We start from the raw sequence: 27,028 nt of genomic DNA, 5'->3' as shown, positions 1-27,028 counted from the left end.
GGTACTAAGCACCAGAGCTATTTCAGGTGATGAATTTACCCTCAAGTTGCACGGAATGTTCCCAACTGCTTGTGGTATGAAAGAATAAAACCCTGTTCTACCAGCACCATAGGACAAAGAGGGAAATGTCTTGCTAACATTTCTACTTTGAAAGTTGACATCTCCGTATCTAAGCAAAGGTAGGAAAAAGTTACCAAGTGCAACTGAAAGCTAATCTTCAGGAAAAATCCTTGCAGGAAAGTGTTTGGCTGAGTCAGAAAATTAGTCCCCTGGAAAACAAATCCATTGGCACAACTTCACTAACAGTAACATCACATTTAAGGAATTCCCATTCCAGTATACCACTGAGACTGCTAGACAACAAACAGTGCTACAGTTTCCCCAGGCAATATGTACCAACCAATGCAAGGGGCTAAATGGCTCCAGAACCAGTATCATATTTGCCTTAAATTCAGTTTCTTTATCCAAGTTTTTGTGCACACTTACATGGTTAAACAACTGCAGCTGGGAGGAGGAGACAGACAGGCACATGGCAAAGATGACAAATGACAGTAATACTAGTATTAAGCTAGCAGACCTAATGTGCAAAAAATTTTGTTCCTTATCTTTTCTTGTGACTTTATAAAGATCACCATAATATGGGTCCTCCTAAGGCTTTTAATCCAATGCCTAGGGATAGACAGTGAATTTGTCAATCAGACTAAAGGAAAACTTTGTGAGAGTGATACTATCTCCTTCAACCTTCGGAAGCCATCCAAACTTAGATCAAGGTACACTCTCTCTTTTTGTTTAGCAATTTTAAATCTGCTACTCTCCTGAATGGGAGAGAAACCCTTGTTAAACAGAAAGCTCAAACTTTTCAGGCATCATAGGCTGATGCACTTAAACTGCTGTGTTATGTGCTTGATAGTGGGACTAATCCTCTAGGAACAATCCAAAAATCAAGCTTGGGTAGAAATTGTCTTTTCTCTCCCCCAGTAGATAACTTCACATTCTAAAGTTGATGCCCAAAAGAAGCTCCTGAAGAAAGAGATCCCATACACTATATCCTGTCTTAAGACAAACAGATAGGAATGGTTCCACTTGTACAATGGAAAAAAGAAAAGAATTTCCTTTAAGACTGCTCTTTTTACACAGTTCATCAATTACTCTTCAGGTTTTTCTATTGAAAAAATTACATATTTTTAATTGATTTACACAGTCACTCATTTACTTCACATTTCCTTACTACCTGTGTTTGTACAATAACACATATTATGCACACAATACAAAACGTTGCTACCGTGGGGTAGCTGAAACAGGTATTTTTCAAGAAAGCTGTATTTACAGGAATTAATACACCTTATTTTTACTGGGCTGAAATTTAAAAGAAGACAGGTTATAAATAAAATTTATGGATTTTTAAATATATATTATACTCTATTTTTACAAAGTCCAAAGATTTGTATCTGTTGAGTGAAGCCGCAAGAACTACATGCATTCACAGAATCAGACAGAATCTTAAAGTGTTGGAAGGGACCTCGAAAGATCACCTAGTCCAACCCCCTGCCAGTGGCCTTCCATCCAAATTTCACTCTTTACAGCATCTGCTGAGAACCTTAGGGAATACTCAAGACGCAAGTCTTACATAACATTAACTGCACTACAAACACAAGGCATTCAACTTCACAACAAAGAACACATCAACACAGTATTTCGCAATCATTTACTCCATTCCAAGAGCTAACAGTCTGTTGTAACTGTAGAGTGATGTACATCATACATACCGGATGTTAAGAAGTTAAGTCATCTTATCACCAATATTAACTTCATAGTGATACAGCTCTAGGAATGTATTTTAAAGCAGAACAGTTTCCCTTGAACTTTTATTGCTTAAACACAGTAGGCCATGCTGAAGTCCATAGTAAAATTATATTATTTCTTTTAAATACAAAAGAAAGAGTCTTTTCTCAATAAGAAGATACATACCTGTCGATAGAATTTCTCATACACAGGATTTGCACTCGATAGCTGTAAAAGAGACAGAAAGAGAAAATTAACCCTCAAGGCCCATATTTTAATTCTCCTGTCCCTGGATAAATGCAGGTATAACCAATTTTTACTTGTCTTCAAAGAAGCATTAAGGAAAAAGCTTCATGAAGACTTTGACAGCTCTTCATACTGTAACTTTGAGAAGACTAAGTTCTTGTTTTGAAGTCAGTGACACTAACCACTATCAGATTACTATCAGACACCAGGTTAGGCAGTATGGAACAAGAATTCCTAAGCAAGATCATCTGTAGGCAAGAGAAGAAACCTGAAACAATACAGCCTAGGAAATGTTCTCTAATGAGTGCAAATCAATATAATTTTATTTCACTACCTTCTAGATTATTCTTTAGAATTTAGTGTCATATGTAATTAGTCTGTAAATTCAAATGTCCAAATTAACACCTGTATTCACAACCAAATCCACAGCAATGACATCAAATTCAGAGAGAGTAATATTTTACATGAAGTTTAATTTGAATCCTTGACAAAAGTAACTTCCACCTTAATTCCATCCCCGGAAATCTAGTGCTCACCCAAACTTAGGTGGACAAGGACAAAACAGCTGCTTTGGAAAAGGCCTTTTCTTTATTAATTTATTTTAAAAGAATTCTTAGGAACTCTAAAAAAGCCCAAGGCCTGTAACCATGAAAAATCTAATATCTTGGCTTACAAAAGGGATTCCCTAGAAATTTATGGTTAGGGTTTCCTCTCTTTTCCAACAGAAAAAACAGGGACAAAATGAGATACTATTTTCATGAAGCACGTCACCTAAACCAAAGATTGCATGCAGGAACTGGTGGCATTTATGCAAAGAATAACCCTAGAATTACTGTAATGTGTGGCCCTTGCAAACCCAGCTGGAACAACTGTGTGTAATATACCTCAATACCCCCATTTATATAGCTTAACATTGTTCTGACTTTGCTCTGGTAACCAAAGACTTCTATTATTTCAGACATCAACTAAGGCAGCACTTACACATCTCTTAAAATAGCCTGATGAAATATATTCAAGTTTTGCCAGACCTCTGACCACCATAACACCAATATAACAAACATCACTTTCAATCTCTTTCCAGCATATTCTATTGTGTCTACTAAATCTCAAATGCCGTACTTACAATCTCAGCTACACTTCAAACAGCATTCTAGAGGGGTAGCTCTCCTAAACCTTCCAGTACTTACTAAGCATTACTTTGTTATAATGTAAAAGTATAGGAACAGAATCAAATTAAACTTCTGAGCAGAAAACCAGAGCAGAGTTGGCCAGAGCATACACTACAACTATCAATTCTCATGCACCATCCCTCTTGCTCAATATCACCCTTTGTTCAGCCAAATGTTTCATGATTACAGCCAAAATGATCATTGTCACTCCTGGACAGGAAACGTTGCCTTGATGTGCTGCAATGAAAATACTAACTGCAAAACAATCTTTTCATTCAGTACTTGGAGTACTAGCCAGCAATTTTTATTTATTTCATCAGTGTTCCCAATATTCATGTTAACATCGGTATTGCTGCAGTAACTGGAATCTCCTGTGACGACAAATGGAATAAAACCAGTAAAAACATTTCCCAGACTATTTTACTAGTAATGGACTTGTTTTTCCTTCAAAGTACACCCTACAACAACACAACAGATAAAACTATATTCTAAGATATTCTTTTGGGATAAGAAGGAAATCAGTGCCCAACAGCTTTCAAAGTGCTACCGTAGAATTTACGTGGAAAAATTCTTTTTATGAGACTTGTAACAACCAGTTGCAGAAAGGAAATTCAACTTGTTTCCAATGCAAAAAGGAGGGAAGGAGAAAAGGTCAGGTTCCACAGCATATAAAAATAGACACATAACACATTATTATTATTACGATTCCATATTAAAGTTTGTCACTTCATAACAGTAACACCCGCTTTAGTAATTATAACCTTTGTTAAAAACCTATGAACTTCAGAATATTAACCTAGGAAATAAAAAATACCTTATTTTAATCTTTCACTGTCAATAAAGCCTTTATATCCCCATGTTTTCATCCTTCTGGCACATTCACATTTAGGTGTAATAAGATACTGCTACAGCTCTGCCAAACCCCATCCATCCACAACCTTCCATTGCACACAGTTTACAAACTAACAAACAAGAGATGTCTATTGAGAAAAACAAAAATAAATCTCCCCTCCAACCCAAACAAGACAGAAAGGGAGAAATAAGCTACTCTATCTTGACTAAAATCCAAAATACTGTATCCTATCATGATGCAAAGCTCTAGGATTCATTTTACATTTCCAGACCAAATAGCACAATCTGCTGTAAATGTTTTTCGTGTAGCCAGTCAGCCAAAAGCAGGTATGTTCAAGGCAAGCTGGTTTTCTTACAATGCCTTCTCCAAACAATAACCAACTTGTCTCTTTTTCCCCTATTGCATTACTGTCCTATCTGAAGGTTTCATGGTAAGGCTTTCTACCACTTTCCATTACATAACCAAACACATCTCAAAAGTAAAGATAAGAATATTTATCTTAAAGATACTTACTATAAATTTATACACAAGTATTTCCAAGTACTTCAAAATTCAGCACTTTTGTTCCCATTGAAGAGCTGAAGCATGCACAAACACTCTGCCAACTTCTCTTTGCATACATGTCTGTCACTGCATAATTCAGAACAGTTCAATTTAATTTTCAAATTGCTGCAGGAAATATCTACCATCTTCTAATCAGCACTGAACAAAGCCTATACAACATGAAAGAGCGGCTCCACTGTCTTTTTAGATGCACTACTCTCTGACACAGTCAATGCAATATCATTGGAAGTTTAAAAGTTCTACCTGCTTTAGGAGCAGCCTCCTCTACGCAAGTTTAAACACACATACATACAGACTCAGATTTCCTCATCTTTCATTGAGGACAGAAAAAGGAACAACAGATCTCATTCCTGTGAAAAGAATAAACTAAGATCTTGATTTTATAATTTTGTCGATCCCTTAAAAATAAACAAAACCAGAAGTTTGACAGAGACCTCAGAAGCTTTGGCTCTACATTATTGCTATGAGAATGTCACTCATACTGGACATATTTACATCCTCCACATGCGTTGATCCTGGCAATGCGAGCATTAGGCAGGTATCCATCCAGCTTAGCCGTGGTTGTAATATTCCATGCCTCCCTTCAATAACAAAGCACAGCGTTCTGGACGCTGTGACACAGCACAGAAGTTTAAACTGAGACTTGCAGCTAATTAGAATAGAAATTGTTATTATATGTCTTGTTTACCAAAGCAGCTCATAACTAGTTTAAGACGACTACCACATTTTTCACAAGGAGCATTTCGTGACTTCAGGAAGACAAACACTAAAATTTATCTTTCTGTTCTCCCAGAGTATTTTTTTACAGTCCTTCCGCAAACTGTGACCTTCCCCTTCAAACACACATAGGCATTTTTTCACAACAAACCACAAGTTCAATTTTCAAGAGCAACAAGAAGTTTTTGACTGTCCGTATTACGCTAGCTTTCAACAAACATATCTTCCCCAGTCTCAGCACGCATTTTCTGCATCTTCAGTTTTCTGTTCTTCCTCTGTAAATTCCCTATGTGAAACAGGCCAGATAAGCAACCACCCTTGGAAGGTCAAAAATACAATTCATATTGGCTAGTGCCAAATTTGTGTTTTCCAACAACAAATGACAACTTGCAAGGTAGGAACAGTTCCTTCTCATAGATGCTGCTAGCTTGCTTCCAAACCAAAGACAACCACAACAAAACATTCACTTGGTTGAGTTTCCTCACACATTCCATGTCAAATTCACAGTTACGCCCTACACTTACTGAACAAATGCAAGCGGTAACAAGAAGAGGGGTTCAAAATGGGGAGATACAAGATACTTTAGATTACTACAAAGTTGGGAGGAGGAGGAGGGGGAAACAATCACCTTCAGTTTGTAACACTTTCAAGCATGCTTGCTGTAATAAATTTCAGTACAGCTACATGGTCCTGAAATATTTTTACTCATCAGCCAACAGAACACAATTAGCACTAAAACGTTTCAAATCATTTAAACAGAGCTTTGATATTCAAATAAAGAATGTCCAGCCCTCTCAAACACTGCAGCTGCAAAGTCATCTGAAAATACCCTAGTCTCACTTGGAAATACCCAATGTTCCAGCCATGTTAAATTACAAATCAAACATGGGATGAGGAAAAGAAAGTTTGACATAATTGTGAGCTTGACTGTAGGTTAATATGCGTCTTATTCTCTGCACATCATCTACAGCAGAAAGTATAAATCTCCATGCTTTTTATTGCTGGTGTTAGTAAATGACCCAACTGGAGCCAGTAATTATACCCCCACCCGCTGCACTGTCATTCTCACTTCCTCATGCTCAGCTGAACAGATTTAAAGCATTTCACAATTTTTTATGACTTTTCATAACGTTAAAATTCTGTAAGTTAGAACCTATATAGAAGAAATTATCTTTAGGCTTGCTTGTCTTTCTAGGATGACTCTTAAGCAATGCGAGACAAAAAAACAACCAAAGAAATCCCTACACAAATGGTCAACAGCAACAGAAATAGCTTCCTCAATTTAACCACTGATGTAAGCTGTAGCCACAATGGTTTTAAGGATACTGGCAGTTTTTCTGCTTCTGTCAACATTATCACATTTGTATTTAGCATCCTTTCCATGCAACAAAAAAAAAGTAAATTAAACTCTACAATGAAAGGATTGCACAGCCTGTCAGCACTGCAGAACACACCAGAGCAGAACCTCCTCCTGTCTGCTCAGATAAAGGGCCAGAATAACGCATGCCTTTAGACCAAGGCTGTCGGGTCTATGAACACTTTTTTCCTCTTCAGTAAGGAGATGTTTTAAACTTTTTTCTTTGGCTTGACAAGGTGTTGGAAAGGTTTTTCTTTAGTGTTGAAAATGGCACATAAAAGGATAGCCTAATATTTCTTTTTAATATTAAAGCTTAATATCACGCTTAAGTGTTTCATGCTTTATACTTTCTGCAAATGTGACAACTGGTTATCAGATGAAAATATCCCAAACTCCAAGTGTGAAACGGGCCTGTCTCAAGCTTATGTTTAGTTTCTCATGTCTCTGCTAAATTAAACAAAAAAGCATCAAAAAGTGCAGTTTATTAGCTATCAGATCTTTAGGGAATAAGACATACCCCTAACGGTTAAGACTTGTATATAGGGATTTTGCTACCATCAGGAAAAAAAATGCAAGCAACAAAGACTTCAGCAAAGTGAGAACACCTGAGCACAAAATGGTGCCAAGATTCTTCGAGTTTTAAGACCACTACCTGCTAGGCTGTTAACTGTGAGGTGCCTGTGCAGGCAGGGTGCAAAATTTGTGCTCTCACACCATGAGGCTCACCAAAAAAAAAAAAAAAGTAAAATTACTTCTGAGCATTATCTTCGGATTAAGATTCAGTTGAAACAAAAGATTAAGCTCTCCCAAGGCAATCTTGCATCCTGCCCATCAACAAGCTGACACTGTCACCTCCAAAGAACCACTCGCCCGTTTGTCCCTATGCTGTCAGCCGTGGAGCCCCGGGAGCCGGGGCACGGCTACCTAACCCAGGGCTATCACCTTTCAAACCCTCAGCGAACACCCTCCCACATACCATGTCCTCGACCTCACCACCTGCCTTCAAAATCAAGGAGTGGGTTTGTTTTGTTGTTTAAACCAGGCGCTCTGTGTCTTTACAGAGGACAAAAGAGAACCCGCGATTACGGCCACCACAGTCCAGAGCTCTGCGGGCTGCCGGGCGCGACCGCGGCGCAGCCCGCTCCGAGGGACGCTCCCCAGCCCGCGGGCGCTTTCGGCCGTGCCCCGGCCGCGCTCCGCAGGCCGCGATCCCCGCCCAGTCCCGGCCAGCGGGCACCTGCAGCCGGACGAGATCTCGTTTCATGCCCGCGGAGCTCCCGGGTCGGGGCTACGAGTCACCCGGGCACACTGGAGGCTGCAGAGTCGCTTGCTCGCTCCCTCCCTCCCACAGACACACCCCTGCCCCCCGCCGCGCCTCAGCCGCCACCTGACAGCGCGGGCGAGCGGCCGTTAGCGCGGCGGGGCAGGGCTGAGGGGCGGCGGCGAGCGCACAAAGCCGCGCCGCCGGGGGGCCCTCCGGAGAGCACCGAGCCCCCAGCGACGTACAGCTGGCCCCGCCGCCCACCTCAGAGCCGCGGGAGCGGGTCAACCCCAGGCCCCGCTCCTGTCCCGAGCCGCCCACCTCACCCCCAGGGAGGCGCCAGGCCTCGGAGCCCGCGGCGGAGAGAGGCAAACGGCGGACTGGGCTGGGGAGCCCCCTCCCTGCGCGGGGCCGGCGGGAGGTACCTGTGTCAGGGAGAGGTGGGCGGCCATGCTGCTTCCATCATGCACCGGCCGGGCCGCAGGAAGGACGCGCCACAGCCCCGGCACTCGCGGCCCAACTTCAGTAACTTCCCCAGCCGGCCCCGGCCAAAACCCGGCACCGGATTCCCGAGCGACCGACGGCCGGAGCCGGAGCCTCCTCCACCAGTGGCAGTCGCAAGCAAAACCAGGCGGCGGAGCACGCTCACCGGAACTGGAGCCCACTCGAGGCAGCTGCAACAAAAATCCGGAGCCGGAGCTATTGCTCGGACATGGCCAACATCCCAGCTTCCAGTTCTGAGCCTTCCCATGCCTTCTGTCTTGGACCTACTTCTGCTGGAGATGCTTCAAGTATTTTGACCGGTTACAGTTCCCCAGTTGAGTCATGACACAGGTGAGGGAAGTTCTGAAACGGCAGGTGCATGAGGTCTGAGTTCAGTTGCAACACCATCAGGCACAAGGCCTGGGAGGAAGCTGCGTGTGAGCCCAGCAGGATATGCTGGGACAGCTCATCCTCTCCTGGTTGCAGAGGCAGTGACAGCAGCCCTGGCTTTGGCTTCTTGCCTCACTCCCCCAGACCTCTCTGCTTGCAGGAAATTGTATGACCACTCAGGCAACTCTTGGTTGTATACATCCTTGTCCTGGTCTGACTGTGCTCGGTGGTACAGTCTAGGGAACTGTGGGTCTTCTGGGGGGAGAAGTAGAACAAAGGGGATGAGCAACCCTTATGACAGGAGAAACTGAGAGAACAAAGGTGGCAAGGAAAAGATGAGAAAGCTGGAGTGAGAAGCAACTGCACCACAGTCTCCTAACTCACAAGAAGCAACTTTGTACAAGCTGGCTGAGGCAGTATTTCTATCATCATTTACTCTCCTGCTCTTTTCTCCTGCGTAGGGCTCTGGCTTCCCCCAGATGTTATCTCTCTCTGCCACAACAGAAACAGGAAGTAGAAGAGCATGAACTGGTCCTCCCCTACCTGCTCACACCCACACATTGGGTATTTCAACTGCTATTCTGAGCTCTTTGCACCATCACATCATATATCAGTCACCGAGGGTGGAGGGAAAATGCTCCTATTTTTTTACTTTACCCCAAGATGGATGAGGTCCAAATACACATTTGGACCAATAAGAAGAAATTACCTGGAGTCATACTTGATTACTGCAAAGGTTTCATATAGTGCTCTTGGTTTTCTGTGTTCTTAACTCTACAAACTCCACATTTTTTTTGTCCTTTTCAGCTCAATTTCATACTTGTGCTAATGCTCATGCCCCACCTCTGCATCCTGTCATTCCTCAGCTGGCTGTCATGACAAGCTGCTATTTCTCATCCATCATGAAACACGTGGGATTACTCCTTCACACCTATTCTCTGGTAAAGGTTGTACAAAAGCTCTGCTTTACCGACCTGTTCTCAGTCATCGTTTCAGCAACAAAAAAGAAGATCTGGAGGGAAAAAATAGGAAAAAAACCCCAGAATAGATACAAAAATACTCACACAGTTTGCATACTGTCATACTTCACACCACACTCATTTCCTCCTAAGTAAAATCCTTGGAAAATAGCACAGGCTGTACATTCTAGTTTAGTCTTTTTCTTCTTTGAGTAAAATTGGAATACTATTCCACAATAATTAATAGTGGGAAATTAAACCAGAAGATTGTAAAGCTACAGCTGTGTCTCCTGAGGACAGCAGTATTTGAGCTCATTAGTATTTGGGAAGGGCCTTGGTTTCTGTTAGCTGCCACCATCTCACACAGACAGCCTTTGCTCTGCCAATTGTCTTTTTAGGGGAGAAGAACAGCGAGAGCTTGCCAGGAGACCGGTGACCTCTCAGGAGAGAGGTTACACCCAGGTTGATGTCTTCTCATTAGAAGTAGCAGGGAAATGCAAAACGGAGTCAGGGGACCTGGCTCTGGAGTTAGAGGCCCAGCATCAAGAGCTGTCGCAAGCACGATTTTGTGGGCAGGCTATCTGACTTGGCAGACATATTCCTGCTGCTGTTCCCTTTTCTCTCTGCTGGGTGTTGCATCAAGTGTTTGTCATCTGGTCCAGGACTAGATTCACAGCTGCAGTGAGGCTACTAAAATAAGGATGTTAAGTCAAAGAAGACCAGGGACTTGTATAGGTACTCTCCTCTCCCAGCAAAGTCCTTGAGCAGGGCAGCCGCACACAGAGCATGACTCAATGTCCCATGACCCCTGTGAACAGAATGTGCTGTCCAGGAGGTACATCTGCTCTGGCTGAACGACTGCCCTTGGGGGCCTGACCTCCTTGAAGTCTATAGTTTAGAAAACAAACATAGCAAAACCCACCATTTTGCTCCCTGAAATTGTGAAGTGCACAGCAGTCTACTGATCTGGAGAGCCTTTTCATACTGCTGTTGAGCTCTCCTACACAGCAACAGCTGCCTATGAGTTGCTGCTTAGGAACAAGCAGGCAGTGCCAGGTGTGTAGTCACATACGTGGTCATGCAAACAGCAAACTTGGCTCCTCCAAGAGGTGGATGGACTTTGAAAACACAAGACAGTTGGAGTGCAAGCAGTGCTCAAGGTGACCACAGTGGCCTCAAAATAAAAATGAGTTCCATTCAATCACTGCTGGATTGGTGTAGTCATGTAGAGCTTTGCTGTTGAGAGTTCTGTGCTTCCCACAAACACTGTCCCTGGATGCTTCCAACCACCCAAGTTAAAACAACTGGCTCACAGCCTCAGCCACCTCAATAGTAGTTAACAACAGCACCTGTCAGCTTGCTGACAATGAATTGTACTGAATCTAGAATGCCAGCTCCCAGAAGGAGATAGCTGTGTGCTTCTAAGCTGGAATCAAAATGTCATCTCCTGACACAAGGTTTTAACACTGGACTTCATATTTGTTTTCAGATGAGGAAAATTAAGGTTACTGAATTTGCAGGTTTGCAAAACAACACCCTCCAACCTTGGCTTAGCCATGAGCAGTTCACTAGGGCTGGGCTAAGGTAGAAGAGCTCCTAAAACCTGGAACTGGGCAACTTCTTAAATGTACCTCTCCCCTTATTTACTCCTCAGTGGAAACTCTGGTTTCCTGTCTCCCCCTTTGCTGACTTTTGCTGAATCTCAGCCTTTTGCAGTATCTCCTGCATTGAGAACTGTGTAGATGTTGAAGGGGGAGAGGGATTGTGTGCTGGATTTCTGGGAAAGCTTGTTAAGTATGTAAGAAAGTCAAAAGTTCAATGAACTAGGTAAAAACAGTTTCATTTCGTATTTTCTCATAGTCAACACGAATCCTCCTGCAGAAAATGTGCTTATCAGTAATGTGCTCTGTAACGACTGCTATATGTGCTATTTGCTGTAAGATCCTCTAGTACAATATGCTTTTGATACCAAAAGGGCACTGTGAACAGTATTAGTGTGCTGTTATTTGCAAAAGGATTTTCTATTAATCAAAGTACTGCCATTTTGGGAAATGGGTACCAGATCTCAGTGTTCTTTATTGCTTCTTTAAAAGTACAACACACAAGGCTAAATCTACACTGGACAAACAAAAGGTCTACTAATAAATCAAACCCAGCCAAATGGCTTGTGAAGAATGGGGCTTGCACCAGTGCAACTATAATAGCAACAGCAGAACTGTTTTGGTGCAAATCCCCATTGTAAGATGCTGCCTAAGTGTATAAGGGGCCTTGTTCTAGTGCAGTTGACTTGAATTTGATACTTATGCTGCAGCAAGACAGTGCAGAAAGGCTTTACAGAAGTCAGAATCAGACACTAATGACCCCTCTGTTTTATATATCTCCTATGATCACCAAATATTTTTGTTAGTAAAGCTAATTATATTTTAATCATCACTGTTAGCCCTGGAAATAACATCTTAAGTGTCCATCCCTTCCTTTATTAATAGTCTTTACATTTTATGGATCAGCATACAGGAAGCCCATTATTTTTTTCTTTCAAAATAGCTTGTAGGCATTTAGTATGACTTGTTCTGCTCGTTCCAGGAAAAGTATGATTACAATCCATGAACATGGGGGAGGCTGACTGGAGGAATGACTCACTCCTGCCTCCTGCACACCTGAATGTGAAATGGCATTACCCAGCTTTCTGGAATTTCAGTGCAAAGCAGATTAGCAGCTCCAGCATGACATACACAAAATGAAGGATCTGAATATCAAAAGGATTAAACCACTGCAAGTTTTACAGAATAAAAGGAACTATATGGATGAACACACAAAATCCTGGCAGAAAAAAAAATTGCTATTCCATGATCAAAAAATGAAATGTAAGGGAAGCTCACAGGTAAATAGAAACTGTCTTATGTTGCACAGGTCAGAAAGCCAAACAACTATGCTCCTGCTATGCAACAACAGATTATTGAGAGATCCCTCCTGAGAAATGAGGAAGATCATCATATAGAACTCTCAATGACCATTTGGAATGAAAGTACCTTTTATCAGAAATCTCAAAGTACTTTTTAGGACTAGTGACAAGTTGTTTTAGGAAGTCCTAACTCCAGGCATGTCTTTAATTAGAAATACACCCCAGGATATGCCTTATGTGCTCTTTACATTTTATATAGCTAAGTTTTCGAGACATAGGGTTATTGATAGGCTGACATGTTTTAAAGCCATGAGAGATCACAACAATATACCCTGACCTCCTTCATCAGCTTTTCAATAGAGATGTTAATTTATTGCATAACACCTACAGTGTATCTTCTAGGAGAATGTCTAGTTACCAGAGTATGTACACTGATTGTTATGGAAACTGCATAGAAATAATCTGCTAATTCCTCTTGTGCTGTGCTCTGGGCACCTCATGGTGGTTTGCAGAATTTCAAAGTTATAGTTACCTTGAAAATGTTTTAAAATGGGTTGTGGGATGATCAAATTTATACCAAGCTGTAGCAGCATTAAAGATGCACAAACTAGGATATTAAGACACCTTTGCATATTTCTTCATCTGAACAATGTTTTCTGTTCAGATGTTCAAAAATCAAAATTTAATTTCCTCATCTGGCAGCCTTATGTCACATAAAACCAAGGTAGAGTATGGAATAATTGTCCCTCTTTGGTTTTGCAAAATGATGTAATTTACATGGCAAATACTGAGAATCCCAAACTATTTTTGACCTGTGATAAACAGAAATAACAATCTTGAATTTTTGTTAAGAGATTGGAACGTTACAGTTGATAATGACCTGAATAAGGCTTGACTGAACCTCTTCAAAACAATTACGTTTGATGGAAGAAATGGCAAATTTAAAATGCTGCACTACAGACTCATCTATACCATTTTAAACCATACACAATTTATTGTTTAATTAACACTCTAAGCATATTTTCTCCAACTAATTCGTATGAGCCAATTTCATTTGGGTATATACCATGCCTGCAAAGAATTAGGGAAAATGTAGATATATACAAGAGGTCAATTTGACCTCATTACAGACTAGATGAAGGACAGACAGCAGTGACATTTTTCACATGGAATTTAATTTTTAATTCAAGATTGTATTTGAAACCCAGACATGATGTCCAACTAATACAGCAGTTGGAGACTGAGCCATCCCTTGTGCAGCTTAATATACGCTCTGACAGAAATAGAATAAGCAGTACCACTGCTGAACCAGCAACAGTCCTCATTATAAATTAAACACATCAATATTGTAATGTATATTGCATATTTGACCCAAATGAGGGTTGAAAACTAGTATTTTTACAAAGTAGTGCACAGAAAGGCTTCCACCAATCATTTCATCTCTTCTTGTTTTCCTTAGGCATCTTGTGTATACTATAAATCCAAGGAATGCATGGCTCACTTTTCTGAAACAGTTACAAGTTTTTATGTCTTAAGTACATGGAAATTTTTTTTTTTTTAAATCTACACACTGAATTCCCAGCATTCTCCTAGCCTAGAACTAATTCACTCTGCACTTCACAAAGATTATTAATTCATTTCAGAACTGTAAGATACATGAAGCAATTAGGTAAAGGAGCATGTTATTGTCCATTTGAATTTTTTCCTTCTCATTAGATGGTTTATCTTTAAGACAAACCCATGACTATTTATGGCATGATGCCATTTTTATGGTATTACTGTAAATCTTGATCCTAGCAAGTGTTTCTTCTTCAGACTTTGCTTTGTTGTCCTCCTAATTATTTTTTATCATCTTATTCTTACCTTCTCAATTTTCTTTCATCTAGTCTTAACTACAATCATAACAATGACAAAATACTTTCTAAATTCTGAAGATAATAATACTGATACAAAAAAAATGACAAAAAAAATTACTCACTCTCCTAAATCACAGTAACCTACTACCTACAACACAGTTTTCAAGCTCAGCAACAATTCAGGCACTAACACAGCAAAGCACTTACACATTTCAAATTCTTATTCAGGATAACACAATAGTTGTATTTAACTTTACACTGGTAGTTAAGAACTTTCCTAAAGTTCTCAACTTTGGGAATATTTAAGTCATATTCCACTTGGTTTCAACAATAACCCCTCTCACGTATGTGAATGACAGCACCAAGACCACTGGTGACAGAATAAGGATCCCATCTGGGATATGGTACCATGACTGCCAAAGGTACAGTGAGGAAATGAGTAAAAAACTATAACAATATTGAAAAATCAGTCGTGTTTGAAAAGGTGTTAATGATTTTGCCCTCACAGTAGACAAGAACAGAGATGATTTTGACATGTTGGTTAACCATGATTACGCCACACTGAAAACTGTGCTAACTAAAACACGAGTATCAATGCCTTTGGTGCTGTGGAAAAGATCACAAATTACTGACAAATGTACTGAGAAGAGTAAAGCATTGCTTGATTACATCTGTACCAGCCCCTTGTGCTGTGAGAGAGATTGCAGATTGCACTTTGGGAAAGCTATCAGATACCATATTGCAGTGCTCTTTCTGGAAGCAGAAGCAATTTAGTCTGAATCTGTAGGACTCTCTACAGATACTCTTTATGCTGCACTCCTCTTTCTTGGAACCACAGTCCTGCTGTATGACCATAAATAAGAAATCACCATGTGAGATTATTTTTGATTTACAGCTCTGTAGCAGGGAGAGGAATCTGTTCTGTGACTTGGCCAACTATTGCACAACACTGCCAGGCAAAATGTTCATTTAAGTGCAAAACATATCATTCCACTGGTGTCAACACATAAGACTGAAGAATGTTGCCTTAAAACATCTATTTGTTTTCTGGACTCCTGAATTATTGATGTGTAATTAAATATTTTAATTGTTTTAAAACAGTTTGGTGCTACCAATAATAGTAATATAACTTGACTGATGAGATAGGACCTAAAATATTTTCCTTTATGAAAAACATACAATAAATATCACTGTTATATATCCAAAACTGAATATTATCTCATTACTGTAAAGTATGAATGCAGTGAATACTTCACAATTTAACATATCTGCACACACAATGTAATTGAAATATGAAATATCCTTAGAAACGACCAAATTATTTGCTTAATGACTGATTTGTTTTTTGTCCTGTTTTTGGTTGGTTTTTTTAAGATCAAGTTGCATCAGTGATTCAGCCTTGGTGGAACTAAGGTGTGCACATGACTGATCAGATGCAAAAGAGCATGAATCCAAGCTGACAAGGAATTGCTTACTTCTGTGTCACCTTATTTGTCTTTCCTACCATTTGAAAGAAAAGATATTTCATCAGCTTCACCTGTTGTGTTCAACAGATGTAGCTACAAAAGTCAAGTGACCATCCATTAAAAAAGTTTATTTAACTGCATTTTAATAGCAATTAAAGCAGCCAGAGAAAATATTTCCAGTGTAATAATCACTGTGACTGCAAAAACTACATAATGGATTTCAGTAGTTTCACAATAGCTTGTCAATCAAACTTGCTCAGCTTACAAATAAAATCATATTTAAATATATTCTGGCCTTAAAAATATATCCCAGAATCAGAAAGACAAGCTGAGACTACAGAACAAATCCACTAGAGTTCAATGATACAACTGTCTGCCCAAAAATACAAACCATACAGGTTCCTTGTAGAGATCAAGGTCGGGATATTGCTGTATTTATAAATACAGGTATTTACTGTTTACTCTTGCTTTTCCTTATTTTTGTACTGGAATTCTTGGTTATGCAAGATATCTGTTGGCTCAAAAGAACAACAGTTTGCCACAGGCGTAGATGATATCAGAAAGTTCACTGTATTCAAATAAAAGGCAACATAATAGCTAATTCTGATAATTTCAAATCCCTTCTTCCAGTATATGGAGTTCCTACAATCACAACTTAAAAGAACTACAGTTATCCTCACCATAGGATGGAGCCTTACATTTACAGAATCATGTAAAAAATTGAGTGAGTCACCAAGATTGTCAGAGACACAGGCTTTGAAAAACCTTGGTGTGATAGATCCCTTGCCTTTTGCAAAAATAAAGCACAGGAAACAAAGCTGATATGCACAGCATCTTAGAAAGAGTAGTTACTAACTAAAAGAATGAGATATAAGACTTAAAGGTGGAGGTTATTGAATTTTTAAGCTGTAACTATTATGTGCAGCAAATTGGAGCAGATTAGGATTTTTGCTGCCAGGGAGGCTCAAATGAGTAAAAGTACCCCAAAATTGCTTCAGGACATGGATGAGGAAAAAATATTTCCAGTCAAACAACTGAGAACTATTGTATTGTAAATCTAAACCCTACTTCAAGACGTAGTAGAGGCAGGACAGGGGACTGGGCCTATATAACAACTGGCACAGATGAAAGCCATCCAGATGGCAGCAGTCTAAAAGAGTTCTGAGTTCTCTTACCCAAAACATAGCACTTACATTCTCTGCTGGTTTTAGAATCTCCCAAGAATGTCTCTCCCCTTTACCATTACCTTACAACTGACTTTTTTAATATCTGCAGTTCTATAGCTTTATAATAACAAATTGTTCATATAAGAAAAGCTTTGATTCTACTAACAAATTAAATACATTGTCCAAACAACCTAATAAATTTACATTTGGTCAACTTTTTGGTTCACAGTTTATTATAAACTGTACTACTGAAGTCTGACCCTCATTATCACAGGGTTGAAACTTTGCTGATAATGCAAAGAATGGGGGTTTTGGCCAATGTGAAAACCTATAAGAAAGAAGAGTAATAATCTAGACAGAGAATCTGTGACAAAAGTGCATTTATCCCTCAAGTCTCCTGACTGTTTCCAGGTTTACCATGACTTTCATTGCTGCATTATGAGTCAAACTTTCTTCTCTCATACATAACTGCTGTCCAGGTCCATAGTTTCAGCATATTCCATGAAGAGGGTCTTATGTCAGTACCTACTGCTTGTAAAGAAATTTCTTCCATCTCCAGCCAGTGTGTTATTCAACAGCCACAATAGAGCTGCACAATGCTGATGAGAGGAAAGTAATGTGTTCCCCTGAAAACCGGACAAGGAAATGCATAAAGCTGACTGAAAGAGTAAAAGGAATTGAATCAGCATTTTGGGGAAAGGAAGGAACAGGGAGGGGTGGAACAAGCAGTATATTCTTTAAAAAAAACCCAAGTATGTTCAAAGTAGATAACATATGAAAAGATAAGTGCTACCAGTATGCCATAAAGAATATAAAGTTTATCTAATGCACCATTAAAGTTTATGGATAAAATCCTGTTTCCTGGCCAAGATGTACTCACATAACAAAGGATCTCAGAGGGTTGGTTGTAGCCTTCTGATTTACTAACCAGTTCATCTCTAGCACTGTAATGGGACTGCAGATGATTCATTAACAGAGGAAGCCAAATTGCAGTTTCTGTATCATACAATTCCTTTAAGACACTGTTTAAATGGGCTGCAAAACTGGTTACTATATTAGGTCCATTAAGAACTTTTCCGTTTAAAAGAGGAACTTCCTAGCTGGGAACTGTGGGTGTTTTTCTCTTATTTTGCAGTGCCTGATCACCATACTAGGGACACAGTCCAGTGAAGATGACCTCAGGCTTTCTACTGAGAACCTTACTCAAGTTTCTCCAGCAATATAAATGCTTCAATTTCTACAAAAGAAATAGAGTTTATCTAGATGTATGATTGCACTTCCACTAAACAGCAAATCCAAGTCAAATTTCTTGTGTTTGGCAGCACTGTATCCCTGGATGCAACATGCCCTCTGAGCATGCGTAACTTGAAACAGATGGCTCAACAGATGAGCTGCCAAACAGGCAAGGCCAATTCAAATGCCATCCAAAAGTAAAAGTTAAGTGAGATAAAAGTTTTGCTTGTCCCATTTTAGATAAACAGAGCCTGTCTTCCTTGGAAGATGTTCTTTTCTCATTTTCTGCCTTTCTAGTTACTCTTCAAATATGGCATGCTCGAGAAAAAAAGATTGAGTTTTACCAGCTCCCAAGATCTTATCGCATATTTTCCAATTTTTTGTTTGTTTTATTTTATCATCTGGACTTAAGAGTTTGCATGGGTTATTTGAGCTTTAATTTAAAAAGAGCCAACAAGTTAGCAGAAAAATATAGTACCTTTCTGGCCTTCAGGGTTGCCAAGAAAAGCTTGAAAATGTGAACCCCAAAGGTTCAGAAACCAAAATTCCTTTTTAAATTATGCTTTGGTTGGCAGGGCTTAAGCACAAATAAATAATTCTAAATTGCTGCAATATGAAATCTACTGATTTCCCATTTAAACAATCTGATATAAGAACAGCTACCAGAAAGTTCTCCCCAGCTTGTAATACTTCCTAGCCTTTCCACAGGATCCCCTGCCGAACGCTTGGTCCACAGCTTGCCTAAGTGCAAGCACTGCTCCTGCTGGCATTATTATGCCTTAGGCAGTACCTTCACTGTGAATTAAACCTGATTTAAAGGTACCATATGTCATGATTTTCCCAGATATGCCAGTTTTTTCTATCTGGATTTTTTTCCTGAGGACACACACACATCTATGTACATACATATCTATTAATCTATCCATCTCCCCAGACTCTACATCTAGTAGTTTGAATTTCTTAACATCAGGAATCCTAACATGGTACATCCAAAAAACCCAGAGAATGGCAGATTGCATACTGCAGTTTCTCTGTGGATGAAAAAGAAATCAAACAGTTCCAAGAAGTAATTACACCGTCTGAACATTCACAGTACAGAATACGCCTAGGTTGCTACTGGGAACAGAAATGACAGCCATCACTTGAGTCAGTCAAGCACTAAGAGCAGTTTCACTGCAGAGTGTTACCTATGCTTCACACAGACACAGCATGAGCTGACACTGCTCTCATTATGCCCCAAAATCTTTAAAGTATAACAATGTTACAATTAAGAATGTGTGATTATACAAGATTCGAGCTAAAAACCACAAAGAAATTGTAATTTGAGTTAACTCTATAGCCAAGTCAGATAATCGGGGTGTAAGACTGGTCCACTACCTACAAGGAGAACATTGTCCTATTTGTGTTTTAGAAACACAGTGCAATGAATAAATTTAATGCAGTGACTGTAGCAGTTAAATGAACAAGACATCACCTCTGATATTTAACAAATTAAATTTCCATCCAAAAGTGTAAAGCTGAGTAGACATTTTAGAATCAGAATGAGTTAACGTTATCTATATGCAAAAGATAGCTGGATCAGAGAAAACTTTGGGCAGGATTTTGTTTTGTCTAAAATTGTCAGATATGGAACCCAAAATCTGAAAAACTGCAAAGACAACAATTCAATCGCTACCGACTTTCCTGTACTCAGAAGAGATGCTACATCTTTTCTCTAATTGACATACTAGAAACAGCATAATTAGAACTAGTCAGCACAAACTGGAGAGCATAATACTAATGAAAAGCTCAGAGCCTCCTCTTTTTCTGATGCAACATGGATAGCAGAGCTTAGCTTTAGGTATTTACTTGCTTTAATCTTTATGGCAATGGCATACATTCTGCTCTTGAGTATGTACATGCAACCACATCAATACCAATGAACCGCACAAGTATGAACAACTTTTGGCCTGTTCAGCCTGAAATGAGAACACCCAACTAAGCTCATATTTTCATTTGTTAATATCTTATTTCCAAAGATTTAAGGCTGCTAATCTACAAACTATACTGCTACCTTGACCAATAAACTAAAACAATTTATTGTGTTATTGTGTATTACCTCAAGTAAATATGCAGCTGTAAGAAACTATGACATCCTAAATATTAGCAACTTCAGCTTATGCTATGGAAAACTAAGTCTCACTGTATACTGCAGAGGGTTTTTCTAGTTAGACTTGCTTGTTAGTATATTCCTCACAAGTTTATTTTCAGAAATTAATTCTCTTGGGCAATGGAAACCCAATTATGTAACTCTTTTGACAACAATCCAGAGAATTTGGTTAACTCCAGTAGCATTTACAGATTTTAATATTAATGTTATGGTAGCATTTGCTTAGATGTTACTTTGCAGTTACTGTTCAAATTAAATAGTTTATTGGTGCACTGGGAAGTATGGATAGGACAGACTGAACTTTTGAAACCTGGAAGCAAATGGATGCAACAAGACCTGGATTTTTATCAAGTTTTTGGCTTAGGAACTGAGTGACACAGCCACTGTGTGCTGCTGCCTATGAGCTGAGTCGGATCCTCTTTGTTTCAGTCCTTAACACCTTGGTACACTTCAGCATTTGTAAGCAAATGCAGCTTCAGAAAAAGTGAAACTGCTAATGTTTGAGAATTAGCAAAACAAGGTTCAACTACTAAAAGGTAAAATTAGGCTACAGTATCATCAAAGATTCCCACAGAAATTCCACTCTTCTACTGGGGAAAGAAACCCCAACAACCTAAAATCCTCCTTGAAGGGATACCTATAGAGGTTCTCAGCTAACTGTGAAAACAGGAATATAAGAACAGAAGTAGTGGATCAGAACAAAGTTTAAAATAACCTACTGTCCCATTTCCAGCAGTGGCAATAGCTAGTAGCTATGGAAGATGGTAGGAGTAGTTAAGCATGTAGTGAGCCTACCCTGTGTACTTACCAAATCTCCAATAATTTACAGGTCAGAAGTCACCTGAGCTGGAATTGTTTAGTTGATGTGAATGGTTGTTTTAATCTAGACAGCTGATGAGTGTGTCCAGTGTCCCAGGCTTTTGCCTTCATACTCTCAGGATAGGTTAGAGCTTTCCCCTGCCTTTGAACCTGGGTTTTCCTCCTGCTGACCCCAAGCTGATGAAGCTGCCAGAGGTGCTGCTATAAACTAAAGCCTCACTTCACTGGAAATCAGATGTGGCTGCACCCTGCATGTGAGTCTGCTCATATACTCACATATAGCTGGAAAAGCCTCCTGACAGCTCCTGAGAGCTGTCAAAGTAGCAAAATACCCATCTGCTCTCTAAACTGAAGTCCAAGTGCAGATCACCATTTTTGGGGAGCAATTTCAGTTTTTTCTGCCAATTTTGGTGGCTACTTATTTTTCTTCTGTTAAATCAATTCTCCACTTTTTCCTCTATTTCTCACAGAAGATACAGAAAGAATTGAGTAGGATGGAAAATAATTCCTGCCATTTTGTTTTCATCAGAACAATGAAGAAGCAAATCCTTAAGCAAGCACCAAAAAGGATTATTTTAAATCTCAGATAAGAAGAAAAATACTTCTCCATTTTTTAGTAGGATAAACTTTGCTACTTCTGTCTCTTGTCCTTATACAAGAAACAGTAACCATAAGTAAATAAATTTTTGGCATCCCAAAGTCAGGGCAGTGTTATATGAGGGATTATACTGTATATAGGACTTCTCCTATGAACAAATCAATGGGAGCGATTCTAGATCTAAAGAAAATTTATTTGGCCTAAAGTGCCAGAATAAAATGCATAAGGACCCAGAAACTGATTCTAAATTGACACAACTGAAACTTAAGAGCTACCCCTTTAACATTTCTAGCTATGGAAATAAAATGAATAATAGAAGCACTCAGGGATAGTGCTCACTCTTTATTCTTGTGTTTAATGATTGATTGCTTCACTGTATGTCTCCCTGACTTTACTTTTATACTCCCTTTCATTTCCTTAGATTTCCTACCTAGTGAAAAAAATTGCTATAGTCAGATTTATGCTTAAGACTAATACATTATTTCTGCTATTTACTTGGACTGAAAAAAAAAGAGAAGGAAAAAGATATTTTTCCTCCAGATTTTGATAAGGCTTCGTACCAAACAGCACAGATATTGTTCCAAACAGCCTAATAACATTAATATATATTGCAACCTACTTCTGATGTATATAGACCAGCTTTATCTTGGATATTGCTGCATCATTAATAAAGTAACAAAAAATAAACATTCCTTACTAAAAATAAACATAGCATATAATTCTTATGATTAAGGACAATACTCTTTAATACATTAAATCAGTTTTTACCTTTTCCCTTGCTAAATTTGCTACACATCAAACTCTTTAGAGTTTGTATTTTGTGAGAAAACAATCTACTGCATTCTTGCAAAACAAATTTACTAGAAAGAGCAAGTAACCTTATTTGAAACACATGAATAGGCCAAACACTATGAAAAGAGGTGATGGTGGGAAAGCTTTGCTAAAAGAAATTATGCTTCTTTGCCTTTTTATACCAGTGGGCTGCATACCACAGCTGCAATGAAGTAAACATTCCAGTTGAACAGCATTCCTCTGCATCTTTTCAAAGTCTCTGTGGAGACTAAAGTAGAAGTTACTTATTTGCAGTTGAGAAAATAGCAAGGCCTTCTGCATTAAATTTTAAATAAATTCTGTCCACAGGATAAGATCCTTAAATCAAATTATGAGATGTTACCCATTTAAGCAATGCATTAGGAGTCTAAAATGTGATTCTGAATGCCATGAACTCTAAATTGTTGCACTCAGCAAATACATCAGGCCCATTGTTCTGAAGACTAAATTATGATGCTGTAAGTTCTGTAATAAAATAATACTAAGATGACAGTCAATCATTCAGCCTGTGAAATTAATTCCAGTATTCTTCTAGTTGCAAGATTGATTTCCAGATAACCAGAGTTCAGTGTCTGTGCAGACGGAAAATTGCTCAAGTAACTGTTTCCTCATTATAAAGGCTAGGCAAATATTTTAATTCTTTTGATCCAGATTTATACTATATTTAAGTTATAGATTTTGTTAGAAGGTACTTTTCCTATCCAATTTGTATTTCTGTTGATGTCTTCATCTCTAAAAGATTTTAAATGTGACTGGGACATATAGAAGGAATTCTCTGCCTTCTATGTGAAGGGACTACAGTAGATATCTGCGTTTCTAAATGGCAAAACCTCTCAGAAGTTCAAAAACATACTTTTGGAAGAAATGTTGAGTCCTAAAATGTCAGTTTGCATCTCTTACAACTCCCAGATGTCAATCTGTCCTGCAAAACTCTAACCTGAATTTACTCTTTTACGAGTCTACACCAAAATTTATGTTAAGGTTACAAACATCCTCAAATTTATAATGCTCTTAAAATGTGTTTGTCTCTAGACCTTGCAACAGGATTTGGTCAGTGAGTGAGTCACTTGAATTGCTTAATTGAATACTGTCACACCCTGTTTTTAACACATGCTGTGACATCTGACAAACTTTTCCTAGTTTTCCTAGTCCTGTGAAGTATTGGTGCCAATTAGGTGACTCAGCTGCATCTTTGCTGCATCATCCCCCAGACACACAACACTGTTAGAGAGGATTAAATAACTATGAATAAAAGGAATCTCAGGTTCAGAATAATTTCTTTTCTATTATAAACGCAAGGGAGAGTCTTCAGCCTTTTTTTGAAAATTGAGAACCTGGACAAATAAGGCAGATCTTTAGGAAGTTCATAAAGAAAAGTCCCTTCTCTTGTGAAACCTAGTCCAAACACAGTCATTAAGACATAAGTACAAACAAAACAGGGACTTTGAGGCCTGAGGACTTTTTAATTCAATACCATGCAATTCCATACAACACACAGTAGCATGATTTTTTTTCTAGTATGTGCTAATGTGGAGTAATTTATAAGACTCACAAAGATCTGCTTAGCTCTCAACAAGGTTCCTCATCTCTGACCTGGAGGAATTTGTCATATGTTAAGATCAGAGAAAAACTGGATTAAAATGGTCAGAATTGGGAAAATTTATTGCTAATGGCTTTTATTTGCTGGGCTCATATAAGAATTGAAAATAAGGGCCCCAATGAGCATCATTTGTTTGCCTCAAAAAGAAAGAATCAACTACTGCCTTTGTTCCACTGTTTGCTGCTGGGTTGGGGTTTTTTTTCCATAAACATTTGTATTAAAAACAGTACAATAAATCTGTTCAGAAAAATCTACTTACCATGGCACTTATTGGCATGCTTGATTATCTTCTTTTAAGAATGATTGCTTGTAGGGTAAAGGTGATTCTCTTCCATCTATCTTCCTCTCCAAAAACCCCCAAACCAAATATAATTCTGAAGAGGTAGAATAAAAAATGTTTAGTCTCTGACATTGTTCCTAGTCTCAGTGTGGCTGGCATATGCGTAGAGGAACTAGAAAATACCTTTAAAGGACAGTAGCAGGAGATTGAAGATGACACAGAAGGGTTCATCTTCTACTTGATTGTAGTTTATTAGTGTATTTTTTACCCATAAAAAACCACTCAAATGGAGGATTTTTTTTCCCTGAAGATACAAATAAAAAACATTACTTGCTACCAACAAGCAGAAAAAGAATCATCTACCAACAAGCTAAAACACACTTTCTTAATTATGGTGGTTATGTTGTCAGAAGTTGAGACAGTGACCTGATAGGATAAGAAATACAAAATAAAACTACCACCCCATTTCTGAGTGGGAAAGGAAAAGGAAACAAAATGACATTTGTTCTCAAATGGTTTCCTTATGTTCAACAAAACCCCAAGCAATTGCAGCTGTGAGGAGAAGCTAAAGCTACTTTCACTGCTGCCACTCATGCTCCCAGACATCCTTAAGGAAACCCACAAGCCACACAACTTCATCACTGAGGTTCTTCAAAGATGGTTCAGCTCTAATTTCAAGAAAAATTAGAAGAGAAAAAGAATCAGACTTTTAGTATACTCCCATTTCTCATTCTCTCTACTCTAGTCCTTCACTGGTGTTTACTTAAATTGGCAGTACCTTCCTCCTGGCTAGAAACCATATAGATTTAAACTGCAATGGCCAAACAACACAGATGTAATTTATCGGATAGAGGAAAAGAACACAGAAGAAATTTTTTAAAGTAAGGTGCAAGTTGGGATGTCCTGGAAAACACAGTAAGGACTGGGCATATCTGAGGCTTCCCCCTACGTTCTTGTTGAAATAATCTGAGTACTCCAGAGGCCACCTTACGGGCTAAACATTGCGGCTAGTCAAGAAATCTGTGTGTGGCTGGGACACTACAGCAAGATAATTTAACTGAAGCCTCTGTGTGGCAGAAGAATGATGCTGGACTAGAGTTTCAGCTAATAGAGATGTGTATTAAACAAAGGCAGCACAAGGTAACAGCTGCTTCTTGATGTCCACTTCTGTTGATCACTGTAGTATGTCATTCTCTCAGATGACAATAAGCACTCTACTTAATGTTAAAGAGGGTGACAAACTAGTCTAAATGAGGTTTTGTAAAATATGGAAAACACCATCATAAAACTGTCCACAATTAGAGAAAATAACAGCTCTTTGTTACTGTTCCAAATTTGATGCACAGAGGACACATTAAACTCAATTATTCTATTAAGTAACTTACTAACTTTAATTTGAATTATTTTTTTATTCAAAACCATTTATGCTGATGATATAACATAACCTACCTTTATATACTTTGTGTATCATAGTTGTGGCTGTTTCCAGTTTCTTGATTTGTTTAAATTAACTAGAATGTTTGGACTGATCTTTAAAAGTTACTTGAATGGTCACCTAGAATCTTTATCAGAAGGCTCTAACCAGTTAAGACAAATCCCTTCAATGCCCTCATGAAACATGTTCAATATATATAGGAGTAACCTGATACCTGCAGAAGACACATCATCTTGGCATGTCAAGCAAGTACATAAATCTATACATTGTGTCCTGAATGCAAATAACAGACCATTTAACAGAGCAAATAACAGACTATTTCAATTGATGTGGGTTTTTTTTAAGAACAAAAACCTCTCTGATCTCTGCTAAATTAAAGATAACATCCACACTACATTTGTAGAAGAAACCTTGACATAAATTTGCCTTTAACACCTGTTAACATGACTTTTCCATCTACTGTAGGGCTTTTAAGGTTTAGGTAAATTGAGTTAGCTAAAAACAGGGTTTTTTTTTCCAGTGTAGACAAGTTTTTGGCACATTACTCCTCAAAAAAAAAAAAAAAAAAGAACTATTAAGACATTCAGTGTATGGCAAAGTTCAGCAAATTCAGCCTCTGGCAAACCAGGTGAATAGAAAGCTCCTCTGTCAAGAATTTCTCAAGAATGCCCTGCCTACAGACAGCCCTTTCACAGTTAAGCCAAGAGGGTTTTTTTGCACAGGCTTTTTGCATAGTTTCGACTCTTGTGGTATAATAGAGTCAAAATAGTGATCTGAGATAATAAAGCTTCAGTCCAACTACAACTTTAAATGGTAATACTAGTAATGTTCTGGCATCATCTCTGCTTCTTGTTTTGCTTGCTTGGGTATGATTTCCAGGCAGCCATGCTTTGTTTAGCCAGTGAAACTAAA

At 38.8% G+C, this 27,028-nt stretch overlaps 1 protein-coding gene across 6 annotated transcripts in view; it reads right to left on the bottom strand.

Annotated features, from left to right (window-relative positions):
• The window catches only part of EPS15 (epidermal growth factor receptor pathway substrate 15), a 63,014-nt gene extending 38,041 nt beyond the window's left edge, over positions 1-24,973 (bottom strand). Inside the window, exons 1-3 of one of the 6 annotated variants that reach the window (XM_062003257.1) lie at positions 24,865-24,973; positions 24,661-24,775; positions 1,969-2,010 (exon numbers count right to left, since the gene is read on the bottom strand). In XM_062003257.1, the coding sequence (XP_061859241.1) occupies positions 1,969-2,010; positions 24,661-24,678 (60 nt within the window). In that variant the 5' untranslated portion in view covers positions 24,679-24,775; positions 24,865-24,973. Of the gene's footprint in view, positions 1-1,968; positions 2,011-8,374; positions 8,523-8,598; positions 8,740-24,660; positions 24,776-24,864 lie in introns of those variants that run through there. The other 5 variants (XM_062003255.1, XM_062003258.1, XM_062003259.1 and 2 more) reach the window with 5 other exon arrangements.
• Positions 24,974-27,028: the final 2,055 nt, after the last annotated feature.

The sequence above is a fragment of the Colius striatus genome, chromosome 10 (genome assembly GCF_028858725.1).
Source record: "Colius striatus isolate bColStr4 chromosome 10, bColStr4.1.hap1, whole genome shotgun sequence".
Taxonomy (NCBI): domain Eukaryota; kingdom Metazoa; phylum Chordata; class Aves; order Coliiformes; family Coliidae; genus Colius; species Colius striatus.
The sequence above is the reverse complement of the archived record's forward strand: the minus strand, read 5'-3'. Positions and strand labels throughout refer to the sequence as shown.